This window comes from Miscanthus floridulus, chromosome 8 (assembly GCF_019320115.1).
Source record: "Miscanthus floridulus cultivar M001 chromosome 8, ASM1932011v1, whole genome shotgun sequence".
Lineage (NCBI taxonomy): Eukaryota > Viridiplantae > Streptophyta > Magnoliopsida > Poales > Poaceae > Miscanthus > Miscanthus floridulus.
The window spans coordinates 68,583,634-68,607,045 of NC_089587.1; the positions used below are offsets into that span (position 1 = coordinate 68,583,634).

Genomic DNA, 23,412 nt, shown 5'->3' on the forward strand with positions numbered 1-23,412 from the left:
CTATTGTCACCGATTGAAAGAGAAGACACCATATGAGCTCTTGAATGGTAGAAAGCCCAACATTGCATATTTTCAGGTCTTTGGTTGCAAATGCTATATCTTGAAGAAAGGCACAAGATTAGACAAGTTTGACAAAAAATGTGATGAATGATTCCTACTTGGTTATTCCACTACAAGCAAAACATATAGAGTTTAGAATTTGGATAGTGGTACTCTTGAGGAAGTTCATGATGTTGAATTTGATGAAACCAAGGGTTCACAAGAAGAGAATGAGAACTTGGAAGATGTTAGAGGCATTCAACTTTCAAATGCCATGAGGAACATGGATATTGGTTAATTGAGGCCTAGGCAAGTGATTGATGATGAAGATGATCAAGTGCAAATGCTCTCTAACTCAAATGTGCAAGATGATACAAATCAAGCTAGTGCAAGTGACTCTCATGATATTGATCAAGATCAAGTGGCTAGTACATCGTCTCAACCCAATGATCTAGCAAGTGCAAGCAATCAAGTTCCAATCCTCCAACCAACAAGTATTGCAAGAGATCATCCTTTGGATACAATCATTGGTGATATTTCTAGAGGTGTACAAACAAGATCAAGATTGGTATCATTTTGTGAACACTTCTCATTTTTGTCATCCATTGAACCAAAGAAGATAGATGAAGCTTTGAAGGATGTTGATTGGGTCAATGCTATGCATGAAGAGCTAAACAACTTCACAAGAAATCAAGTATGGGAAATGGTAGAAAGACCAAAGGGACACAATGTGATTGGAACCAAATGGGTCTTTAGAAACAAGCAAGATCAAGATGGGATAGTAGTAAGGAACAAAGCAAGATTGGTAGCACAAGGATATACATAAGTTGAAGGTCTTGACTTTGGAGAAACATATGCCCCGGTTGCTAGATTAGAAGCAATAAGAATCTTGCTAGCCTATGCTTGTGCTCACAACATCAAGCTCTATCAAATGGATGTCAAGAGTGCATTTCTCAATGGTTATATCAATGAAAAAGTATATGTTGAGCAACCTCCCGGTTTCGAAGATGACAAGAAGCCCAACCATGTGTACAAGTTAAAGAAAGCATTGTATGGCTTGAAGCAAGCACCTAGAGCATGGTATGAGAGATTGAGGAACTTTCTCCTCTCTAAAGAGTTCACTATGGGCAAGGTTGACACCACACTATTCATCAAGAAGATTGAAAAGGATCTATTTGTATTGCAAATCTATGTAGATGACATTATATTTAGATCAACAAATCAAGATTTTTGTGATGAATTTGGAAAGATGATGGCTAATGAGTTTGAAATGTCCATGATTGGACAATTGAGTTACTTCCTTGGTCTTCAAATCAAGCAATTAAAGAATGGTACATTTCTAAGTCAAGGCAAGTACATCAAGGACATGATCAAGAAGTTTGGAATGATTGATAGCAAAGTCATTAGCACACCAATAGGAACCAATGGCAACTTGGATAGTGATGCAAGTGGAAATATGGTGGATCAAAAATTGTATCGGTCTATGATTGGAAGCCTACTCTATGTGACCGCATCAAGGCCGGATGTCATGTTTAGTGTATGCATGTGTGCAAGATTTCAAGCCTCACCAAGAGAAAGTCAATTGAAGGCTACTAAGAGAATATTGAGGTACTTGAAGCATACACCAAATGTTGGTTTGTGGTATCCCAAAGGAGCAAAGTTTGAGCTAGTTGGTTACTCCGACTTGGATTATGCGTGATGCAAGGTTGAAAAGAAGAGCACCTCGGGCACATGTCAATTGTTGGGAAGATCACTTGTTTCATGGTCATCAAAGAAGCAAAATAGTGTTGCATTATCAACCGCCGAAGCCGAATACATATCCGCCGGTAGTTGTTGTGCACAAGTACTTTGGATGAAGGCCACCTTGAGTGACTTTGGAATCAAGTTCAAGAAAGTGCCATTGCTATGTGACAATGAGAGTGCAATCAAGCTAACCAACAATCCGGTGCAACATGCAAGAACAAAGCACATTGATGTCCGCCACCATTTCATAAGAGATCACCAACAAAAAGGGGACATTTGCATTGAAAGTGTAGGCACCGAAGATCAACTTGCTGATATATTCACCAAGCCATTGGATGAGAAAAGGTTTTGCAAGCTAAGGAATGAGTTGAACATATTGGATTTCTCAAATATGTGTTGATGCACCCCCACTCGTATGACATGCCTCTCCTTCGAGCAATCCAAGGTAAAAGTTGATTGGCATGACATACATCCTTGCTAAGGACATGTTTAGTGCATCTAGTCATATTTTCAATCTTATTAGGACCTTGCAAGTGGTTCTACTTTATTAGTCTCATTCATGAAAATCAAATGAATTTTGATGTCAATATGGTATCACTATTGCTTCTATGCTTGACTTGATCTAGTGATGGCATATGACTTGTTTATGGACTTGTAAACCTAGTGTTTAATCTAGAAAATGAGCTATAAGTGTTTAACTCAACATGGTATAAGATAACCCTTATTTGGAGGTGTGAAGAAGCTTGTTCTTGGATCAAACCGAGTTAAATATCTTTGGTAAATAATCTAGACTAGACTAAATTTGGGAAAATGATTCTCACCCCATTGATTGACATTGATAATCTCGACCCTACAAGTAATACTATCTATATTTAGAACCTTTGTGGTCATTGATGACAAAGGGGGAGAGAAACAAAGATACTAGGGGGAGAGAAACAAAGACACTAGTACATGGGGAGAAAAACGAAGATATTAGTGTACTAAGATAGTGAAAAGACAACAAGGGGGAACTTGACATAGGGGGAGAGATATGACAAAGAAAAGGGATCAATCAACTAAAATTTTGAGCACACAAGTAGGGGGAGCAAGCTCATGAACTTGAATGGTGCATTTCATATATTTGCTTGCTTGGCACAAGTATTAAATTTACATATCCATGCTTGTGTGATGAATGTTAGTTGTAAGATCGAATGATGAAATGAAATCACTAAATAACTTTCATTTTCAAGTAAGTCTTTACAAGTGATATCTTTTCAAAGTATGTTTCCAAGTGATATTAAACTAACCATGGTGCTAAGGATGGTATATTGGTGCACTTTGATTGGTATCATGCTTCAAAGGTCCATCTTTTATACCTTAGCATCATTTGATAGACATTGACTCCTATATTTCCTATCTAAGCATATGTGCAAGCTTCAATCCAAACTCTTAGCACATATATAGGGGGGCCAATTGCTACCATTTAGGGTTCATGAAACTTGTTCATATCCTTTTACAAATGGTAAATATGCTTGGACAAGCAACATAGATTCAATTGAATTTCAATTCATATCTTTGTATAAGGGTTGTCATTAATTACCAAAAAGGGGGAGATTGAAAGCTCTAGTTTGGTTTTGGTGAATTGATGAAACCCTAAGTGCTAACCTAGTTTATCAAGTGATCATGAGATAGGTAGCACACTTCAAGTAGAGAAGCTAATGAAGATCATAACATGACAATGGTGATGACATGGCGACGATCAAGGGCTTAAACTCGAAAAGAAGAAAGAGAAAAACAAAAAGCTCAAGACAAAGGTATAATCCATAGGAGCTATTTTGTTTTGGTGATCAAGACACTTAGAGAGTGTGATCACATTTAGGTTTGATAGCCATACTATTAAGAGGGGTGAAACTCGTATCGGAATACGGTTATCAAAGTGCCACTAGATTGTAACACCCCGGTGTTACATTGTAATGTTTTGCTAAAACATCGCAGGAGCATCATGTATATGTGCATATGTGAACTTTATTAAAATTTGTAGTACGTACTCAGTAGGCGACAATGGAACAAGTAAGTCGGAATTGGAATTCGACGTGAAACCGTTCGAAGTTTAAGTCATTTCGCGTAAGTTATAAATGGGTCGACGAAGCCACTTTTGGTAATTTGAAGAAAACCCATGCACGTCATCTGCTTCGGACAAGCCATCACTGACCATGGTCACCACTGTGCCTTGGTTGCCTGCCACCGCACGCAAGCACACTACGCATGGGTCATGCCAGCTCTGCCTCGCCGTCGCGTCGCGCGGTGCCTTGGTCACGCTATACGCCGCCGTCGCCGCGCCGGTACTGCTCTCATTTACTCGCTCTGGCTGCACGCACGCGGAACGATCGCCTTGCGGTCTCCGTCGTTTTGTGCACGGGTACGTTGCGTTGACGACCACGGCTGTGCCAGGCCATGCCACACCAGAGCCCATGTCTTCGATGAAGCCATGGCCAACGGTACCTCTTGCTTTCAATTCGACGTGACCGTAGAGCGTTAATGAAATTCGTCGCATCCTTGGCTCTGCGAGACAGCCAGCAGCTTGATTGACACCACCTTGCCCATTGTAGCACCTCACTGTGCTTCAATTTTGGAAGCACAGCTCCGCCTGCTCTATAAGAACGAGGTGAACTGCGCCGTCGTCCATCCACTGAACCAGAGCATACCAGTTCAATTCACCGCACTGCTAGCTTCTCCTTCAGCTGTGTATCGCAATGCCCACTTCATTCATAGCTCCACCACCGTTTTGCATCTTCTTCGTGGCCAGCGGAAGATTGCCTGAGCAGAGCAAGCTTACAGCAGCCGGCGGTGTGTTACTGTTCATCTTAGCTTGCTGACATCATCATGACATCACCCCTACGTCACACGTGTTTGTGGCCGCTTTTCATGTAGGAAAATAAAGCCGTAATACGTTGAAATATGCCTCTGGGGGCCACTGCCGCTGGCTGGGCCGCGCTGCTCGCACCCGCGGCCTGCCTGCGTCCGGCCTACTGGCCCGCTGTCGCTGCTAGCCGCTGCCGCATGCGCGCGCCGCGCGTCGTTGGGCCGCGTTGGCCGCTGGGCCACGCCCGCGCTACCGCGCGCCGTGCCCCCGCCGTGGGCCGGCCTGCCGCGCGCGCTCGGCCCGCTGCCGCGCCCGCGTGCCCGCTCGCTCGCGCCTACCGCGTCGCGCGCGTACCTGCGCGTTGCTGGGCCTGCGCTCGCGCCCGCTGCTCGGCCCGCTGCCGCGCTGGGCCTGCGCCGCGTCCATGCCCGCCGAGCTGGGCCGCGCCCGCCTGCTGGGCTGTGTCGGACCATGTGGGCCGCGAGTGAGGTTTCGTTTTGTTATTTCCAGCGAATTTGTTACTGCTTATTCAATTTAGTTTCAAGCTAAACTTCGATAATTAGTAGTAAATTGCATGGTTGTCCAAAAATAGTGAAACCAGGTTCGTTAGATTCGCAAAAATACAATCTACTTATTAGTACAGTTAGATTGCAGTTAGCTATTATGATGATAGGTTCATAAATTTTAATTAGCAAGCTTAGCATTATATAGATTAATAATTGTAGGAATTATTGTGCCAAATCGGTAATAGTTTTATCTTTGAAAATTTTACAGTAGGTTCACTAGGATATCGTGTACTTGCTGTAAATTTTATAGCCTTAGAACGAGTTGTTAGATAGAGTAGCTATTGCCTTTGCTTTATCGTATATAGCGTAAACTAGCATTAGGGGTAAGAATAGCTGTAGTTGCTATAACAATAATGATACTTCGAAATGGTTATCGGTGACAATAGGTAGCCTAGTACCGTGGTCGATATCCATAGCTTAGTAGCTAAATCAATGTACTTTTATTTTAAGAGCTGCTGTTGTTATATTCCTAAGCATTGCATCATCATTTCATGCATGTAGATCACGAGCTGGTAGACTTCGTGCCCGTCGTCGAGCCGGAGTACGATGAGGTGATCGAGGAGTACGAGGAGGAGATCTTCGCACAGGAGGAAGCCCAGGAGCCTGTTGGTGCTGACTTTGCTGACCCGGCACCTGCTCAAGGCAAGCCCCGGTGCATAACCCCTATTTTTAAATGATCACTGAATATATTTATATGATATGCATTTACGTTACAGGCATTTTATGGAGACTACATGCATATATATATCCACCATGAGTCCTACTAGTGCAGGTCGAGTAGCTGCTATGCTCAGGATGTTGGTAGCGTGAGTAACCTGCCGTTACTCGCAAATAGGTGATTACACTATGATATCATGATGAAATAATGGAAAGGAAAAATGGTGACCGGACAGGGATGTGGATTTGGTACTGGTGGGTGTGAGGGGTTGTGTCCTGCGGCCAACAGGGCATAGCCCGGTTACACTTTTTCCCTGTTTGTGTCGATTAAGGACCGGTCGTTGCATATGACTCTAGGCAAGTCACAGATTATTGTCCCGAGCACATACTTGGGTATGGGCGCAGGGAAGACTTGCTGCTCTCTTGTCTCGGATCTGGCTCTTTCCGGACCGACTGATGGGAAGAGGAGGTGGTGGAGGTCCTTGCGCCGCACTGAGTCCGGGATTCAGAGGCGGGGGCTTGGAGTCCAAGTTTGGACGGGGACCTGGACACCCGGGACAGGAGAGTGGTGGGTTAGTCCTGCTTGTGCCTGGGGTACAAGCGGGGCGTGTGTCTTCGGGGCACCCAGCTGGGTACATTGATTCGCGAATCGCCAGGTTATCCGGTACGGCTTGTCTGCGGTTTAGCACCGTAGTAAGAACTGGAAGTGAAAAAGGAGAAGGAACAATATCGATTGCTCAACCCTTGCTTGAAAGTAGAATAGGTGCTTATATAGATTGACTAGATGAAAACTTAATCCGGCTGATGATAATAATGTATCAATAAGGACTCACTATTAGTATTGCTTTTTGCTAAAAGAGATCCAGCAACCATAAAGCCTAGCATATTCCTTGGAGTCGGGAAAGTATTCCCACTGATCGGATAAGTCTTGCGAGTACATTGTGTACTCAGGGTTTATTTACCCCTGTTGCAGGTGATGCTTGAGGAGTTCCTTGTGTGGAGGATCCATCTAGTGGGCTCAGACGGAATCCTCGTTATCTTATCGCTAGATGTTATCTTTTAATATTCCGCTGTTTATCATTCCGTACTCTGTATTTGGTATTGTAATAATGTACTTTTCAGAAACTCTAATGTATGAGATGGACTTGTGTTGTAACTTGTTTTCATTATTGGATCCTTGGGGAAAAATGTGGATCTTTCGGGCTCTCCCTCTGGGTGTGCCCGACGGATACCGCTCGTGGTAGTGGCTTTCGGGGTGCTTAGTGTCTGGTGGAAGACGAGCGCTTCCGTAAGAACGCTATTCCGGGTGGTTCTGCCACAGTTGGTACCAGAGCCAATAATGGTCACGAGTTCCTCACTCTTTTACAAAACTAAAAGTTTGACCAACAAAAGTTTTGCGAAAAGTAGGATGCGATTAAGTTAAGTTATATAAGTATAAGCCCTAGCTATATGGTGTATCTAGGATAGCGGCACTGGTTTTATCTAATCAGTTTTCTGCAGGTACACTGACTTACGTTGCGTAAGAAATCGCTTAGTATATGGAAAGTGAGTGGGCGATGTGCCGAAAATGTTACGAATGCCGCTATATTCCGGCTTGAGTGAACGTATAGGTCGAAGCATGCATCATATAGTAGCATCTTACTTGATCTAGGAATCCCCCTTCACGTATAATGAAAGTAGTAAATTGGTAGAACTAACTTAATGAATGCTTTAATAAATGTGCTGCCATTTCTTTAATCTCTGGATCCTATCAGGAAGGTGTCCTAATGGTTGGTTCGTCTCTCTTACAGATGAATCTGAGGTCCGGACGTGGGAGCACTAGTTCGGGAGCGGCCAACGAGGGCCATGGTGACAGTACTCGGGCCTTTGAGCGTGACGATGAGGGATCTCGGGAGGTTCCACCTTTGGTTCCTCATCCTTTCCCGCCACCGCCACCGCCTCCGCCGTTGTCTGCCGCGGAGGTCATGGTGGAGTTGTTGGCTGCTCGTCAGGAGTCAGCCACTGCTCGCCAGGAGACAGCTCGTGCCATGGAGATTATGGCACAGGCCGTCGCGGGTCTTGCCCATGGAGGCCCCAGAGGCAATGGTGGGAATGGGGGTGGTGCTCGCCGTCCTGAGGGACAGTCCTCTTACCAGGACTTCCTCAAGACCCACCCACCCACGTTCACGCCGTCGGACGATCCTTTGGAGGCGGAGCACTGGCTTCGCACACTAGAGCAGAAGTTTCGGCTGCTTGGAGTGGCCAATGAGCAGAAGATGCACTTTGCGTCCCAGCAGCTTTTGGGGTCTGTAGGTGCCTGGTGGGAGACTTTCCAGGCCGTGGAGCTGCCGGATCACCCGGCAACGTGGCAGGAGTTCTCCACTGCCTTCCGCGAGTTCTTCATACCTGCTGGTGTTATCCACCAGAAGGTGACCGAGTTCATGGAGCTGCGTCAGGGGAGCAGGACGGTAATGGAGTATGTGACCCAGTTTAACCACTTGGCTCAGTATGCTGGTAGTCAGGTGGACACGGATGACAAGAAGAAGGATCGCTTCTTTCGCGGTCTCACTCCTGCTCTTCAGGAGAAACTATATCTGGGGAACTATCAGACCTTTGGGGCTCTGATGAACGCCACCATTGCTCTTGAGGGTTTTCAGCGGGCATCTCAGGCGGATTGGAAGCGGAGGAGGGTGGCAGCTGGATCCTCCAGCCACCCTCATACTCAGAAGGTGCAAATTGTTAGGCGGGGGCCCTATCAACCATCCGGCGGGCCTCTGTTTTGGTCACCCCAGCAGACATCACATACTTCTGCTACTCAGTACAAGGCACCTCAGCAGCAGGTGCAGCCCCAGCAGACTCAGGGACAGCAGGTCCCACCTCGTCAGGGATTCGGGAACAAGCCTGGTGCTTGTTTCAAGTGTGGTAAGGAGGGCCACTATGCCAGGGAGTGTCTTCAGCAGCAGACAGCTCAGCCGTCTCAGCCATCTACAAATTCCAGGCTGATTAAGAGGACTTTCATCAAGAGGAAGGTGCCCAGCAGATCTGGTCAAGTGCACTTCACAGATGCTCAGCAGGTTGTGCATCAGGAAACAGTTATGGCTGGTATGTTTACCATCGAATCCCATCTAGCTTTGGTGTTGTTTGATTCTGGTGCATCACATTCCTTTATGAGCATGGGGTTTGTAGAGCGGCACAACCTATCACTTGTGGCTATACCGTATGCCTATAAGATCCATACTGCGGGTTCTCAGATGTTCATCAATACCCGCACGGATACAGTAAGTTTGGTATTAGCCACCCACACTTACCGTCTACAGTTCATGATAATGCCTGGGCAAGGCATTGATGTTATTCTTGGAATGAACTGGTTGCGGGCGTATGGGGTAGTATTGGATATGAAGAGAAGAAGTGTAGAGTTACGGCTTTCGTCTTCTGAGGATAGGATGTCTCTCATCATACCCTCAGAACCGGTCTTACCTGTTGCTGCCCATGCTGAAGCCGTTCCTGATCTTACCTCCATTCCAGTAGTATGTGAGTTCCCAGATGTGTTCCTTGAAGATCTTCCTGGATTGCCACCGGACCGTGAGGTAGAATTCTCCATTGAGCTTGAGCCTGGTACTGCTCCTATCTCTAGGCGTCCGTACCGCATGGCTCCGAGAGAACTGGTAGAAATGAAGAAACAACTGGGGGAGTTGATGGACAAGGGTTTCATCCGCCCAAGTTCTTCACCTTGGGGTTGCCCTGCAATTTTCGTGAAGAAGAAGGATGGTACTCTGTGGATGTGTGTGGATTACCGCCCTCTCAATGCGGTAACAGTTAAGAACAAGTATCCCTTGCCCCGCATAGATACTTTGTTTGATCAGTTAGCTGGTGCCATGGTGTTCTCGAAGATAGATCTTCGATTGGGCTACCATCAGATCAAGATCAGGCCACAGGATATACCAAGGACAGCTTTCTCTACTAGGTATGGGTTGTATGAGTACCTAGTGATGTCTTTCGGTCTCACCAATGCCCCGGCTTTCTTCATGTACCTGATGAACTCAGTTTTCATGCCGGAGCTGGATAAGTTTGTGGTAGTTTTCATTGATGACATCTTAATCTATTCCAAGAATGAGGAAGAGCATGCCCATCACCTCCGGATAATACTGACTCAGCTAAGGGAGCACCAGCTATATGCTAAGTTCAGCAAGTGCGAGTTTTGGTTAGATCGAGTGCAGTTTTTGGGACATGTGTTGACACCTGAAGGCGTTTTTGTAGATCCCAGCAAGGTGCAAGATGTATTAGATTGGAAGTCTCCTAGGTCTGTACACCAGATCCGTCAGTTCCTTGGGCTAGCTGGATACTATCGACGTTTCATCCCTGATTTCTCCAAGATAGCCTAGCCCATGACTAAGCTGCTCCAGAAAGAAGCTAAGTTTGTTTGGAGTCCAGCTTGTGAAGAAGCTTTTCAGTCCCTGAAGACTTTTCTGACCACTGCTCCTGTATTGGCTCAACCTGATATTGAGAGGCCCTTTGATGTTTACTGTGATGCCTCGAAGACGGGTTTGGGGTGTGTGCTTATGCAAGAGGGGCGTGTGATAGCTTATGCTTCGCGCCAACTGAAGAAGCACGAGGTGAACTACCCTACCCATGATTTAGAGCTAGCTGTTGTAGTTCACTCTCTGAAGATTTGGAGGCATTATTTGTTGGGCAACAAAGTGCACATCTTCACTAACCACAAGAGCCTTAAGTATATTTTCACTCAGTCTGAGTTGAACATGAGACAGAGGAGGTGGTTAGAGTTGATTAAGGACTATAATTTAGAAGTCCACTACCATCCAGGAAAAGCCAATGTGGTAGCTGATGCCTTAAGTCGTAAGTCGCATCAGGTTGAGGAAATACCCTTGTCACTTCACCACATAGAGGTGCTAGCTCATATTGTATTGACATCAGAATTGCTGGAGCAAATTATTCAGGAGCAGAAGGAAGACCCCGAAGAGATTCCTCACATCAAGAAGTTGCTAGCTGAAGGACGTGGACCTCATTTTAGCATTGATGAGATGGGAGTCATGAGATACAAGAATAGACTAGTGGTTCCGTCTAATGAGGAGCTGAAAAGGAAGATTCTAAAAGAAGCCCATCATTCCAAGCTATCTATCCACCCTGGTAGCAACAAGATGTACCATGATCTACGTCAACTATACTGGTGGTCTTACATGAACCAAGATATCACCCAGTTTGTTGCAGAGTGTGACACTTGTGGTAGAATCAAGGCAGATCATATGCGTACTCCTGGATATCTGCAGCCCTTGCCCATTCCTGTTTGGAAATGGGAGGATATTTCCCTGGATTTCATTGTGGGTTTACCCCGCACCTCCTCTGGCTTTGATTCTATTTGGGTCATTGTGGACCGTCTCACCAAGTCTACCCACTTCCTTCTGGTGGACACTAGATACAATGCAAAGAAGTATGCGGAGTTATACTTTGATCGGATTGTGACCCTACATGTAGTTCCTCTCACCATCATCTCTGATAGAGGGTCAGTTTTTGTCTCTCGTTTCTGGGAGAAACTCTAGGATTGTTTAGGTACTCGTCTTCTCAGAAGCTCGGCATACCACCCACAGACTGATGGTCAAACTGAAAGGGTGAACCAGGTGCTCGAGGATATGCTGCGGGCTTGTACCATCTCTTTTCCTGAGAAGTGGGATCATTGTTTAAAGCTGGCAGAATTTTCTTATAATAACAGTTATCAGGAGAGTATCCGCATGGCGCCATTTGAAGCTTTATATGGACAGAAATGTAGGACGCCACTAAACTGGGTTGAAGTAGGAGACCGTGGGTACTTCAGGCCTGATTTCATAAAGGAGGCCCAAGAGAAAGTAAATATAATTTGTGAACACTTGAAGGCAGCTCAGAGTCGACAGAAGGCTTACGCAGACAAGCGAAGAAGACCTTTGGAATTTGCAGCTGGAGATTTTGTGTATCTCAAGGTATCTCCTATGAGAGGGGTACATCGGTTTGGTGTCCATGGCAAGTTAGCCCCTCGGTATGTGGGTCCATACAAGGTGTTGCAGCAGTGTGGTCCCGTTGCTTATCGTCTCCAACTCCCGGAAATTCTCTCGGCAGTTCACAATGTATTTCATGTCTCGCAACTGAAGAAATGCCTACGAGTTCCTGAAGAATCTGTGGAAATAGAAGGACTTCCACTCCAACCTGATCTGTCTTATGTGGAGCATCCTATAAAAATCTTGGATGAGAAGGAGAGAGTGACCAGGAACAGGGTGATAAAGTTTTACAAGGTGCAATGGCAAAACCATTCAGAGGACGAAGCCACCTGGGAGCAAGAGAGCTACTTAACAAAGCATTACCCCCATCTCCTCTCTGGGTCGGATAGTTAGTGTTGCGCCAAATATATTTCCCTGTCTCTTTCTCACACTAGGCACATAAATCTCGGGTCGAGATTTTCTTTTAGGGGGGAAGATTTGTAACACCCCGGTGTTACATTGTAATGTTTTGCTAAAACATCGCAGGAGCATCATGTATATGTGCATATGTGAACTTTATTAAAATTTGTAGTACGTACTCAGTAGGCGACAATGGAACAAGTAAGTCGGAATTGGAATTCGACGCGAAACCGTTCGAAGTTTAAGTCATTTCGCGTAAGTTATAAATGGGTCGACGAAGCCACTTTTGGTAATTTGTAGAAAACCCGTGCACGTCATCTGCTTCGGACAAGCCATCACTGACCATGGTCACCACTGTGCCTTGGTTGCCTGCCACCGCACGCAAGCACACCGCGCACGGGTCATGTCAGCTCTGCCTCGCCGTCGCGTCGCGTGGTGCCTTGGTCGCGCTATACGCCGCCGTCGCCGCGCCGGTACTGCTCTCATTTACTCGCTCTGGCTGCACGCACGCAGAACGATCGCCTCGCTGTCTCCGTCGTTTTGTGCACGGGTACGTTGCGTTGACGACCACGGCTGTGCCAGGCCATGCCACACCAGAGCCCATGTCTTCGATGAAGCCATGGCCAACGGTACCTCTTGCTTTCAATTCGACGTGACCGTAGAGCGTTAATGAAATTCGTCGCATCCTTGGCTCTGCGAGACAGCCAGCAGCTTGATTGACACCACCTTGCCCATTGTAGCACCTCACTGTGCTTCAATTTTGGAAGCACAGCTCCGCCTGCTCCATAAGAACGAGGTGAACTGCGCCGTCGTCCATCCACTGAACCAGAGCATACCAGTTCAATTCACCGCACTGCTAGCTTCTCCTTCAGCTGTGTATCGCACTGCCCACTTCATTCAAAGCTCCACCGCCGTTTTGCATCTTCTTCGTGGCCGGCGGAAGATCGCCTGAGCAGAGCAAGCTTACAGCAACCGGCGGTGCGTTACTGTTCATCTTAGCTTGCTGACATCATCATGACGTCACCCCTACGTCACACGTGTTTGTGGCCGCTTTTCATGTAGGAAAATAAAGCCGTAATACGTTGAAATACGCCTCTAGGGGCCACTGCCGCTGGCTGGGCCGCGCTGCTCGCACCCGCGGCCTGCCTGCGTCTGGCCTACTGGCCCGCTGCCGCTGCTAGCCGCTGCCGCACGCGCGCGCCGCGCGTCGTTGGGCCGCGTTGGCCGCTGGGCCACGCCCGCGCTACCGCGCACCGCGCCCCCGCCGTGGGCCGGCCTGCCGCGCCCGCGTGCCCGCTCGCTCGCGCCTACCGCGTCGCGCGCGCGCCTGCGCGTTGCTGGGCCTGCGCTCGCGCCCGCTGCTCGGCCCGCTGCCGCGCTGGGCCTGCGCCACGTCCATGCCCGCCGAGCTGGGCCGCGCCCGCCTGCTGGGCTGTGTCGGACCATGTGGGCCGCGAGTGAGGTTTCGTTTTGTTATTTCCAGCGAATTTGTTACTGCTTATTCAATTTAGTTTCAAGCTAAACTTCGATAATTAATAGTAAATTACATGGTTGTCCAAAAATAGTGAAACCAGGTTCGTTAGATTCGCAAAAATACAATCTACTTATTAGTACAGTTAGATTGCAGTTAGCTATTATGATGATAGGTTCATAAATTTTAATTAGCAAGCTTAGCATTATATAGATTAATAATTGTAGGAATTATTGTGCCAAATCGGTAATAGTTTTATCTTTGAAAATTTTACAGTAGGTTCACTAGGATATCGTGTACTTGCTGTAAATTTTATAGCCTTAGAACGAGTTGTTAGATAGAGTAGCTATTGCCTTTCCTTTATCGTATATAGCGTAAACTAGCATTAGGGGTAAGAATAGCTGTAGTTGCTATAACAATAATGATACTTCGAAATGGTTATCGGTGACAATAGGTAGCCTAGTACCGTGGTCGATATCCATAGCTTAGTAGCTAAATCAATGTACTTTTATTTTAAGAGCTGCTGTTGTTATATTCCTAAGCATTGCATCATCATTTCATGCATGTAGATCACGAGCTGGTAGACTTCGTGCCCGTCGTCGAGCCAGAGTACGACGAGGTGATCGAGGAGTACGAGGAGGAGATCTTCGCACAGGAGGAAGCCCAGGAGCCTGTTGGTGCTGACTTTGCTGACCCGGCACCTGCTCAAGGCAAGCCCCGATGCATAACCCCTATTTTTAAATGATCACTGAATATATTTATATGATATGCATTTACGTTACAGGCATTTTATGGAGACTACATGCATAGATATATCCACCATGAGTCCTACTAGTGCAGGTCGAGTAGCTGCTATGCTCAGGATGTCGGTAGCGTGAGTAACCTGCCGTTACTCGCAAATAGGTGATTACACTATGATATCATGATGAAATAATGGAAAGGAAAAATGGTGACCGGACAGGGATGTGGATTTGGTACTGGTGAGTGTGAGGGGTTGTGTCCTGCGGCCAACAGGGCATAGCCCGGTTACACTTTTTCCCTGTCTATGTCGATTAAGGACCGGTCGTTGCATATGACTCTAGGCAAGTCACAGATTATTGTCCCGAGCACATACTTGGGTATGGGCGCAGGGAAGACTTGCCGCTCTCTTGTCGTGGATCCGGCTCTTTCCGGACCGACTGATGGGAAGAGGAGGTGGTGGAGGTCCTTGCGCCGCACTGAGTCCGGGATTCAGAGGCGGGGGCTTGGAGTCCAAGTTTGGACGGGGACCTGGACACCCGGGACAGGAGAGTGGTGGGTTAGTCCTGCTTGTGCCTGGGGTACAAGCGGGGCATGTGTCTTCGGGGCACCCAGCTGGGTACATTGATTCACGAATCGCCGGGTTATCCGGTACGGCTTGTCTGCGGTTTAGCACCGTAGTAAGAACTGGAAGTGAAAAAGGAGAAGGAACAATATCGATTGCTCAACCCTTGCTTGAAAGTAGAACAGGTGCTTATATAGATTGACTAGATGAAAACTTAATCCGGCTGATGATAATAATGTATCAATAAGGACTCACTATTAGTATTGCTTTTTGCTAAAAGAGAACCAGCAACCATAAAGCCTAGCATATTCCTTGGAGTCGGGAAAGTATTCCCACTGATCGGATAAGTCTTGCGAGTACATTGTGTACTCAGGGTTTATTTACCCCTGTTGCAGGTGATGCTTGAGGAGTTCCTTGTGTGGAGGATCCATCTGGTGGGCTCAGACGGAATCCTCGTTATCTTATCGCTAGATGTTATCTTTTAATATTCCGCTGTTTATCATTCCGCACTCTGTATTTGGTATTGTAATAATGTACTTTTCAGAAACTCTAATGTATGAGATGGACTTGTGTTGTAACTCGTTTTCATTATTGGATCCTTGGGGAAAAATGTGGATCTTTCGGGCTCTCCCTCTGGGTGTGCCCGACGGATACCGCTTGTGGTAGTGGCTTTCGGGGTGCTTAGTGTTTGGTGGAAGACGAGCGCCTCCGTAAGAATGCTATTCCGGGTGGTTCTGCCACATAGATGCTCTAACTCATTGCATATGCATTTAGGATCTAGTGGAATGCTAACACCCTTGATAATATTTGTGAAAATATGCTAACACATGTGCACAAGGTGATACACTTGGTGGTTGGCACATTGGAGCAAGGGTGAAGAAGTTAGAAGTGAAAACAGAGGAGATGCCAGCGTCGATCAAGTGACCGGATGTTGGATCCAAAAGCAACGGACGCTGACTGCCTGCGTCCAGTCGCGCTGACTGGCGGTACAATGGCTAGGGTTTACCATCGGATGCTAGGTTGTGTCCGGTCGAGGTGGACCGGACGCGTCCGGTCGAGGAAAACCAGTTTTTGACCCTTACTGTACTCGATCAGACGCTGAGGCTCCAGCGTCCGGTCAATTCTTCCAGAGCGTACGATCAGCTTCATAGCCGTTGAAATTTGACGAACATCATTTGAAGCTGATGACACGTGGCGTCCATCTGTGGACCGGACACTAAGTCCAAGGTCCGGTCAGTTTGACCGGAGCGTCCGGTCAGAGCGCAGTGTGCCTAGTGAAGGGGTACAACGGCTCTATTTCATGGGGGCTTCTATTTAAGCCCCATGGCTGGCTATGGCTCATATCTTTGGCCATTTTCATTTACATAGCAACCTTGTGAGCCTAGCTAAAGTCCTCCCACTCATATCCATCATTGATTCATCATCATAGTGAGATTGGGAGTGATCCAAGTGCATTGCTTGAGTGATTGCATCTAGAGGCACTTGGTGTTCGTGTTTCGCTGTGGATTTCGCTTGTTACTCTTGGTGGTTGCCGCCACCTAGATGGCTTGGAGCAGCGAGGATCGTTGGGCGGAGGGTGGTGATTGTCTCCGGCTCCGATCGTGGTGATTGTGAGGGGTTCTTGACCTTTCCCCGGCGGAGCACCAAAAGGTACTCTAGTGAATTGCTCGTGGCTTGTGTGATCATCATCTTGTGTTGGTTGTGCGGCACCCTATTAAGGGTTTGGCGTGTGAAGCCAATTAGCGCGTGAACCTCTAAGTGAGTGAATCACCACAACGAGGACTAGCTTGCCGGCAAGCAAGTGAACCTCGATAAAAATCATTGTGTTCATCATTGATTCCGAGGTGATTGGTCTTCATTGTTATCCATCCTTGTGATTGATTGGTTCACTCCTCTACACGGCGGTATAACTATCTTGATCACTCTCTTTACATTATCACAAACTAGTTGACAAGCTCTTTAGTGTAACTAATTGTGAGAGCTTGCTTGGTTGGTTGGTGTGGCTCTTTAATTAGCCTTTGAGAGCACACTAACATAGGGTAGTGTCATACCTCTGGGGTGAATCGACACTATCTAAACTAGAATTGTGGTAGGTGGCTTGCATTTTGAGTAGGCTAGCGCAACACTTGCTTCGTCTCATAATTGTCTAACTATTTTGTTAAGTGTTGTTGTAGAAATTTTTATTAGGCTATTCACCCCCCTCCCCTCTAGCCATTAGGACCTTTCAGTTGTGTCCTGTGGCCAACAGGGCATAGCGCAGTTACACTTTTTTCTCTGTCTGTGTCAATTAAGGACTAGTCGTTGCAATGGACGCTAGACATGTCACAGATCTATTGTCCCGAGCACATGCTTGGGTATGGGCGCAGGGAAGACTTATTGCTCTCTTGTCGTGGATCTGGCTCTTTCCGGACTGACTGATTGGAGGCGGGGATGGTGGAGGTTTTTGCACCGCACTGAGTCCGGGACTCAGGAGTGGGGGCTTGGAGTCCAAGTTTGGACGGGGACCTGGACACCCAGGATAGGAGGATGATGGGTTAGTCCTGCTTATGCCTGGGGTACAAGCGAAGCGTGTGTTTTTGGGGCACCCAGCTGGGCACATTGGTTCGCGAATCACCGCTGAGTCGGTATGACTTGTCTTAACTCTAGCATCGTAGTAAGAACTGAAAGATGGAAGGTGATGAAAATGAACTGATTGCTCAACTCTTGCTTGAAAGTAGAACAAGTGCTTATATAGACTGGATAGATAATAACTTAATGCGGCTAATAATAATAACATAAGTAAGGACTCACTATTAGTATTGCTTTCTGCCCAAAAGAAACCAGCAAACCATAAAGCTTATCATATTCCTTGGAGTCGAAAAATTATTCTCACTAGTCGGATAAGTCTTGCGAGTACATTGTGTACTCAGGGTTTATTTACCCATGTTGCAGTTGATGTATGAGAAGTACCTTTATGTGGGGGATTCTTCTGGTGGGCTCAGATGGATCCTTGTCCCTTATCGTTAGATGTTATTTTTAAATTCCGCTGTTTATTATTCAGTACTCTGATATTTGGTAATATAATAATGTACTTTTTAAGAAACTATGATGTATGAAATGAGTCAGTATTGTAACTCGTTTTCATTATTGGATCCTTGAAAAAATATGGATCTTTCGGGTTCTCCCTTCGGGTGTGCCCGACGGATACCGCCAGCTGTAGCTTGCTTTCGGGGTGCTTAGTGTCTGGTGGAAGACGAGCACCTCCATAAATGTGTTATTTCAGACGATTCTACCACAGGTACGTGACTCTATCTGGAATTACAAGAGACTAATTAATGAGTCCTAATAGAACACGGCGGCTCCTTAATGAATTCTTGCGTACTTACTTCGTATGTATGTCCGAGCTTCCTCGTATAAATGTACAGTCATGCACCACGGCATCCAAGATAAGTAAATAACTCTGACTTTCCATCCTTGTATATTACTCCCTCCGTTCCTAAGTCTCTAGCGTATTAGCCATCGGCACAGTGACCAAGTAGCAGCAAAGGAGCGCCGATTTGCTTTTAATCGTCGCAGTCTTCTTAATGTCCTAGCGTCCGTTCGTTTGCCCAATTAATCACGCGCTGATGCCGCTGAAAACGCCGTTAACCCGCTCACGTACTCCGCGCGCTCATGTACGTAACCCTGCGCGGCAGTGCTCACGTAATTTCACGCGCTCACGTATGTACCCCTGCACGGTCGTGCTTTTTCGTTTGATCTTCCATTAGAACAAAATTTAGCCGCCAAAGCATCAAATTTTCATTGCCCGCCACTCTAGTTCGATTTTTCCATGGCCTATATAAATCACCATGGAGGATCGCTATGCCCAGGTAATTGCAGCGAACTCTCCCCCTCGCTTCTCTGTTTCTCTGCCTCATTCATGCTGCAGTACCAAAGCAATGCCTGGATTAGGGATCGATTTGAACCTACAGCCACCCGACTCAGGCCAAATCTATCCCATAGATTGGGATGACGTTGCGGAGTTTGATGGCCCTGCTCATGAACTCAATTATGACATGGTGTGGGACAATGGAATAGAAGGTGCTCCTTCGCTCATTTTTCTATTTTACCATGTCCTCCTTCTAGTTATGGTTTCATTCTTCCTTTTTTGTTTCATGCCATAGATGACGAAGATGGAGCAGATGGAGTGCAAGGTGATGGTGCAGCCTATGGAGTTCATGTTTCTTCAGATGCAGCAACAGATGGTGTTCAGGTTCCTTTGGTGAAAGGAGATGCAGCAGCATCGGATGGTTAGTTTATGATTCTTTTCCTTTCAGTGTATGAGTGTCCAGTTCATTTCAGTTTAGATGTTGCTTCATAGAACAGTCCCGTAGAATCTAGTTTTAGGTTAGTGTGTTGTCGGACAGCTACAGTGTACAAACCATTTTCAGTTATCTGTGATTCAATGTAGCCTGGTTAGCTTCAGGTTTCAGTTATGTGTGATTCAATTTTTTAAGCATTATGTTTGCAGGTTCTAACGCCAAGAAAAGGAAGTTCTATCCTGATGATCTAAAGATCACCATTTACCTTGACTTGTTGTCAAAAACTGATCCACCTATTCTTCGTCGTGGAGTTTCGAAATCAGTTTCTGAAAAATTTGATGTCCCTTTAAGAGTTGTACAGTCCATTTGGAAAAATGGTCAAGATGGTGGAATACAAGGAATTGTGAACAAGTATTCCAAGAACTGTGGTAGGAAACGAGTAGAAATTGATTTGGAGGCCATAAAAAACATTCCTCTAAAACAGCGCTCTACCTTTCAAGACCTCGCTAATGCTTTAGGAGTGAAGAAAAGCACTCTTTATAAGCGTTTCAAAGAAGGCTACTTTCGTCGGCACACTAATGACCTTAAGTTTAGTTTGACCGATGAGAACAAAAAAGCTCGGGTAAAATATTGTTTGTCCATGATGAATGGTTTATCTTTCAAACCATTGTACAATGTTGTGTACATTGACGAAAAATGGTTCTATAGGACACGTAAGAACCAAAAATATTATCTGGCCAATGATGAGGAAAGACCACAACGTTTTGTTAAAAGTAAGAATTTCATAGAAAAGGTAATGTTTCTAGCTGTGGTTACAAGGCCTAGATATGATGCAAATGGAAATTGCACATTTGATGATAAAATAGGGATTTTCCCTTTTGTCAAGGTAGAACCAGCAAAAAGAAAGAGTCCAAATTGGGAGAGAGGTAAGACATTCTTCAATTTTTCATATGCTTTACATAACTTTGTCTTGGTGCCTAACATAAGTTTCTTTGCATTTGTAGGTGACCCTATAACAAACCCATGACGTCGGTAACAAAGGATGTGAGCCGAGACTTTATGGTGAACAAAGTTCTACTAGCATTGAAGGCAAAGTGGCCAGCTGGAGAAAGAGGGATGCCAATCTTCATACAACAAGACAATGCAAGGACTCACATTGCCGTAGATGATCCAACGTTTGTGCAGGCCGCCCAAGCTGATGGTTGGGACATTAGGCTAACATGCCAACCTCCTAACTCACCTGATCTGAATGTCTTGGATTTTGGATTTTTTGCAGCAATCCAAGCTTTGTTTGAGAAAGGTACACCAAACAACATTAACGGTATTGTCAAGACGGTTGATGAGGCATATCAGAACTATCCGGTGGATAGATCGAACCGAATTTTCCTAACCCAGCAGGGTTGCATGATGGAGATCATGAAGCATAACGGCGGGCAGCACTACAACATCCCTCACATGAAGAAGAAGACCCTGGAGCTGCAAGGACGTCTTCCCATTACTCTGAAGTGCCCTTTGCACCTTCATAATCAAGCCATGCAATTCGTCGGTGCTTAGAATTGTTTTAGTCTAGATACAATTAGCATGCGTGGGTACTTATAAGTGTTTATTTGTCAGATGAGGTTCAGTAAAGAGTTGCAATGATCTATTAGCCTGAATTCAAACTGCAAGCAAAACTAAAAATTCCAGATTTCATCCACAACTCGTGATAAACTTGTTTACACTGTTCAGATGACATCCAACATCAAAACAAAAATCATCGATAAAACTAAACCAAAGCATACCCATGAACAAGGCCACGTCCAATCCAAAACAAAGTAACAGAGGCATCGTGCACATGCTGTTCATGTTGTCCATACAAAAGAGGAAGGTAGACAGGGAGCAGCAAGCTAGTGCAATCTTCTCTTTCCTTGTCAGATTGAAACTTGGTTACCTCAGTTGATGCAAGTTGCATTAGAGCATGAAAGACGTCAGCATCATCTTCTTCGGCAGGGGCAATCTCCTGCTGATCCTCTTCTTCTTCGACGCATGAATCCGGCGCCCAGTTCACACCACGATGGCGATGAGGATCGACGATGGCTTGGGCACTCGATGGCTCGGTGTCGTGGTCACGGAAGAGGCAGTACATGGGCAAACGGAGGAAATGTCGGATACGTATAAAAGCTAACAGAGCTGGCGGCGTAGTAAAGACTGCGCAGATGAAACAAGGCGACAGAGACCGGGAAAGAAGCATGCGCTACCGAGAAAACTAGGAAAGAAGCTAATACGACGGAGACTAGTAGAAAAACGAAAAACGCTCAGGCGACGGAGACTGAGGAACAGAGGGAGTATTACTTTGCGTCAGCTAAATCGCATGGAATTCAAAACGACGGACCAACATGAGGGTACATTATGGGAATCGGACTCCGTATCACGCATGTTGTTCTAAACGACTTATGAGTTCTGTTCACATATACGATCCAATACGTTTTAAAATCGGACTCCGTATCATCCAAGATAAAAGCTATTCTAACTCGTTTGAGTACGGGATATATATAGGTAAGTCCGGACGGAAGAAACACTCTGTGCGGTAGTTAGAGGAAGACGGACTAAAAAATAGATAAACAAAAAATGGACTAAAATTTTGCCTCTTTATCATTAGGTATAGATATAGATGTTGAACTTCTGAAGGCGTTGTTCCAAGTTACATGTTGATATCCGAAAACCATTACACTCTGTTCTTCAGCACTACTTCAACAATACTTTCAGCGAAGAAACAATGTTTTTCTCTCATAACAAATCAGCATAAACAGCAGCATCAGTCAAATTTCAGCGAAACAAACAGGGTATTTTGTAAGTACAAGCTGATTACAGGAATTTATGTAGGTCATATAGGGAGAGAATCAGAGAACTCCTATTAGAGGTAACCAACGGCCTTTCCAAATTGAATTGAAATGGTTCTTAGAAAGGTTCTCTACAAACAAGTAGCAGAAGTTAATATGGGTGCTAGTTCTATGCAAAAAAAGGACAGCATAAAATACAACGCACCCAACAATATTTGAGAGGGTGGGCAAATAATATTAAAACAAAAAAATTTGAGAGGATGGGGAAAGAATATTAAAGGAAAAAAGGAAGCTATTCAATTTATGGTAGATGCATTAGATTATAAAAGGTAGAAATTTCAACTCTTTCTCGGAATGAACTTGACTTGCTACGCTATATACTCCCTCTGTCATAAAATATAAGAAATCCAGTTTTGTCTTAAGTCAAACTATAATAACTTTGACCAAATTTATAGAAAAGAATATTAACGTCTATTTTGTCGAAAACCGAACGAAGACATGAATAAAATAATGTAATGCAAATGAGACACATGTACACATTCGAGAACCACATATTTCATTAATTCTTTCTTGAATATACAAAATACATGATCAACGGAAAAAATGTCTTCTTCCGTGTTCAGTGTCATGCTTAAGGAGAGGTCTGACTTGTAGAAAATTGTGTGGTTCGCCGATTCCCCGGGCCTGTTAGACGCGGCAGGTTAATTACATCCGCAAGACGAGCTTAGAAAAAACTCTGATTAAGCTGCACTTTCATGGTCATCGAATATTTTAATTGATCATCATCAGCCATATGCGATATATGGCGTAATAGAAGTGTGTGCCTTTATGTCGCCGAAACTCGGTCATGACATCTCCACGTCAGAGTAAACATAATATATTGTTGATGAAGGGGATGACTTTCGCCTCGTCGGTGCCCAGTCATGTACGTCGGCCTTCATTAACACGGTAGTGTGTGAGCTGCCTTTGCCTCATCGGTGCCTAACAACGATGTGTTCAATCCCATTAATTGGGACGTGTTGGTGGAGTAGAGACCTCGCCTTGTCAGCACTTGGCCAGAGTAATAAATTAGCGGTATAAGTATTGCTTGGACAATGCTTTCTCATGAGATCAAATTGACAGCCTCCTGGTGTCGATAGTTTATAACGAAACAAGGCATTCTCGTCTCGTGTGTCTTGACTTTTCCGTCATCGCAACGAATGGGGGTTTCCCGTCTCGCGCATCGCATCAAATCATCGAGCTCGGTGAGGGCAACCCCTCGCTGTAATTACCAGCATCCTGAGTTTGGAAAGTAATGTGATCCAGCCAATACGGCCTCTTCGCCGAGTTC

General features: G+C 45.5%; 1 protein-coding gene across 1 annotated transcript; it reads left to right on the plus strand.

The window, feature by feature from the left end:
• Positions 1–7,637: 7,637 nt before the first annotated feature.
• LOC136469310 (uncharacterized) lies at positions 7,638–20,817 on the plus strand. Its single transcript, XM_066467547.1, has 5 exons — positions 7,638–8,131; positions 8,825–8,928; positions 19,126–19,251; positions 19,473–20,202; positions 20,280–20,817. The coding sequence occupies exons 1-5, from the start codon at positions 7,638–7,640 to the stop codon at positions 20,815–20,817; spliced, it is 1,992 nt and encodes a 663-aa protein (XP_066323644.1).
• Positions 20,818–23,412: the final 2,595 nt, after the last annotated feature.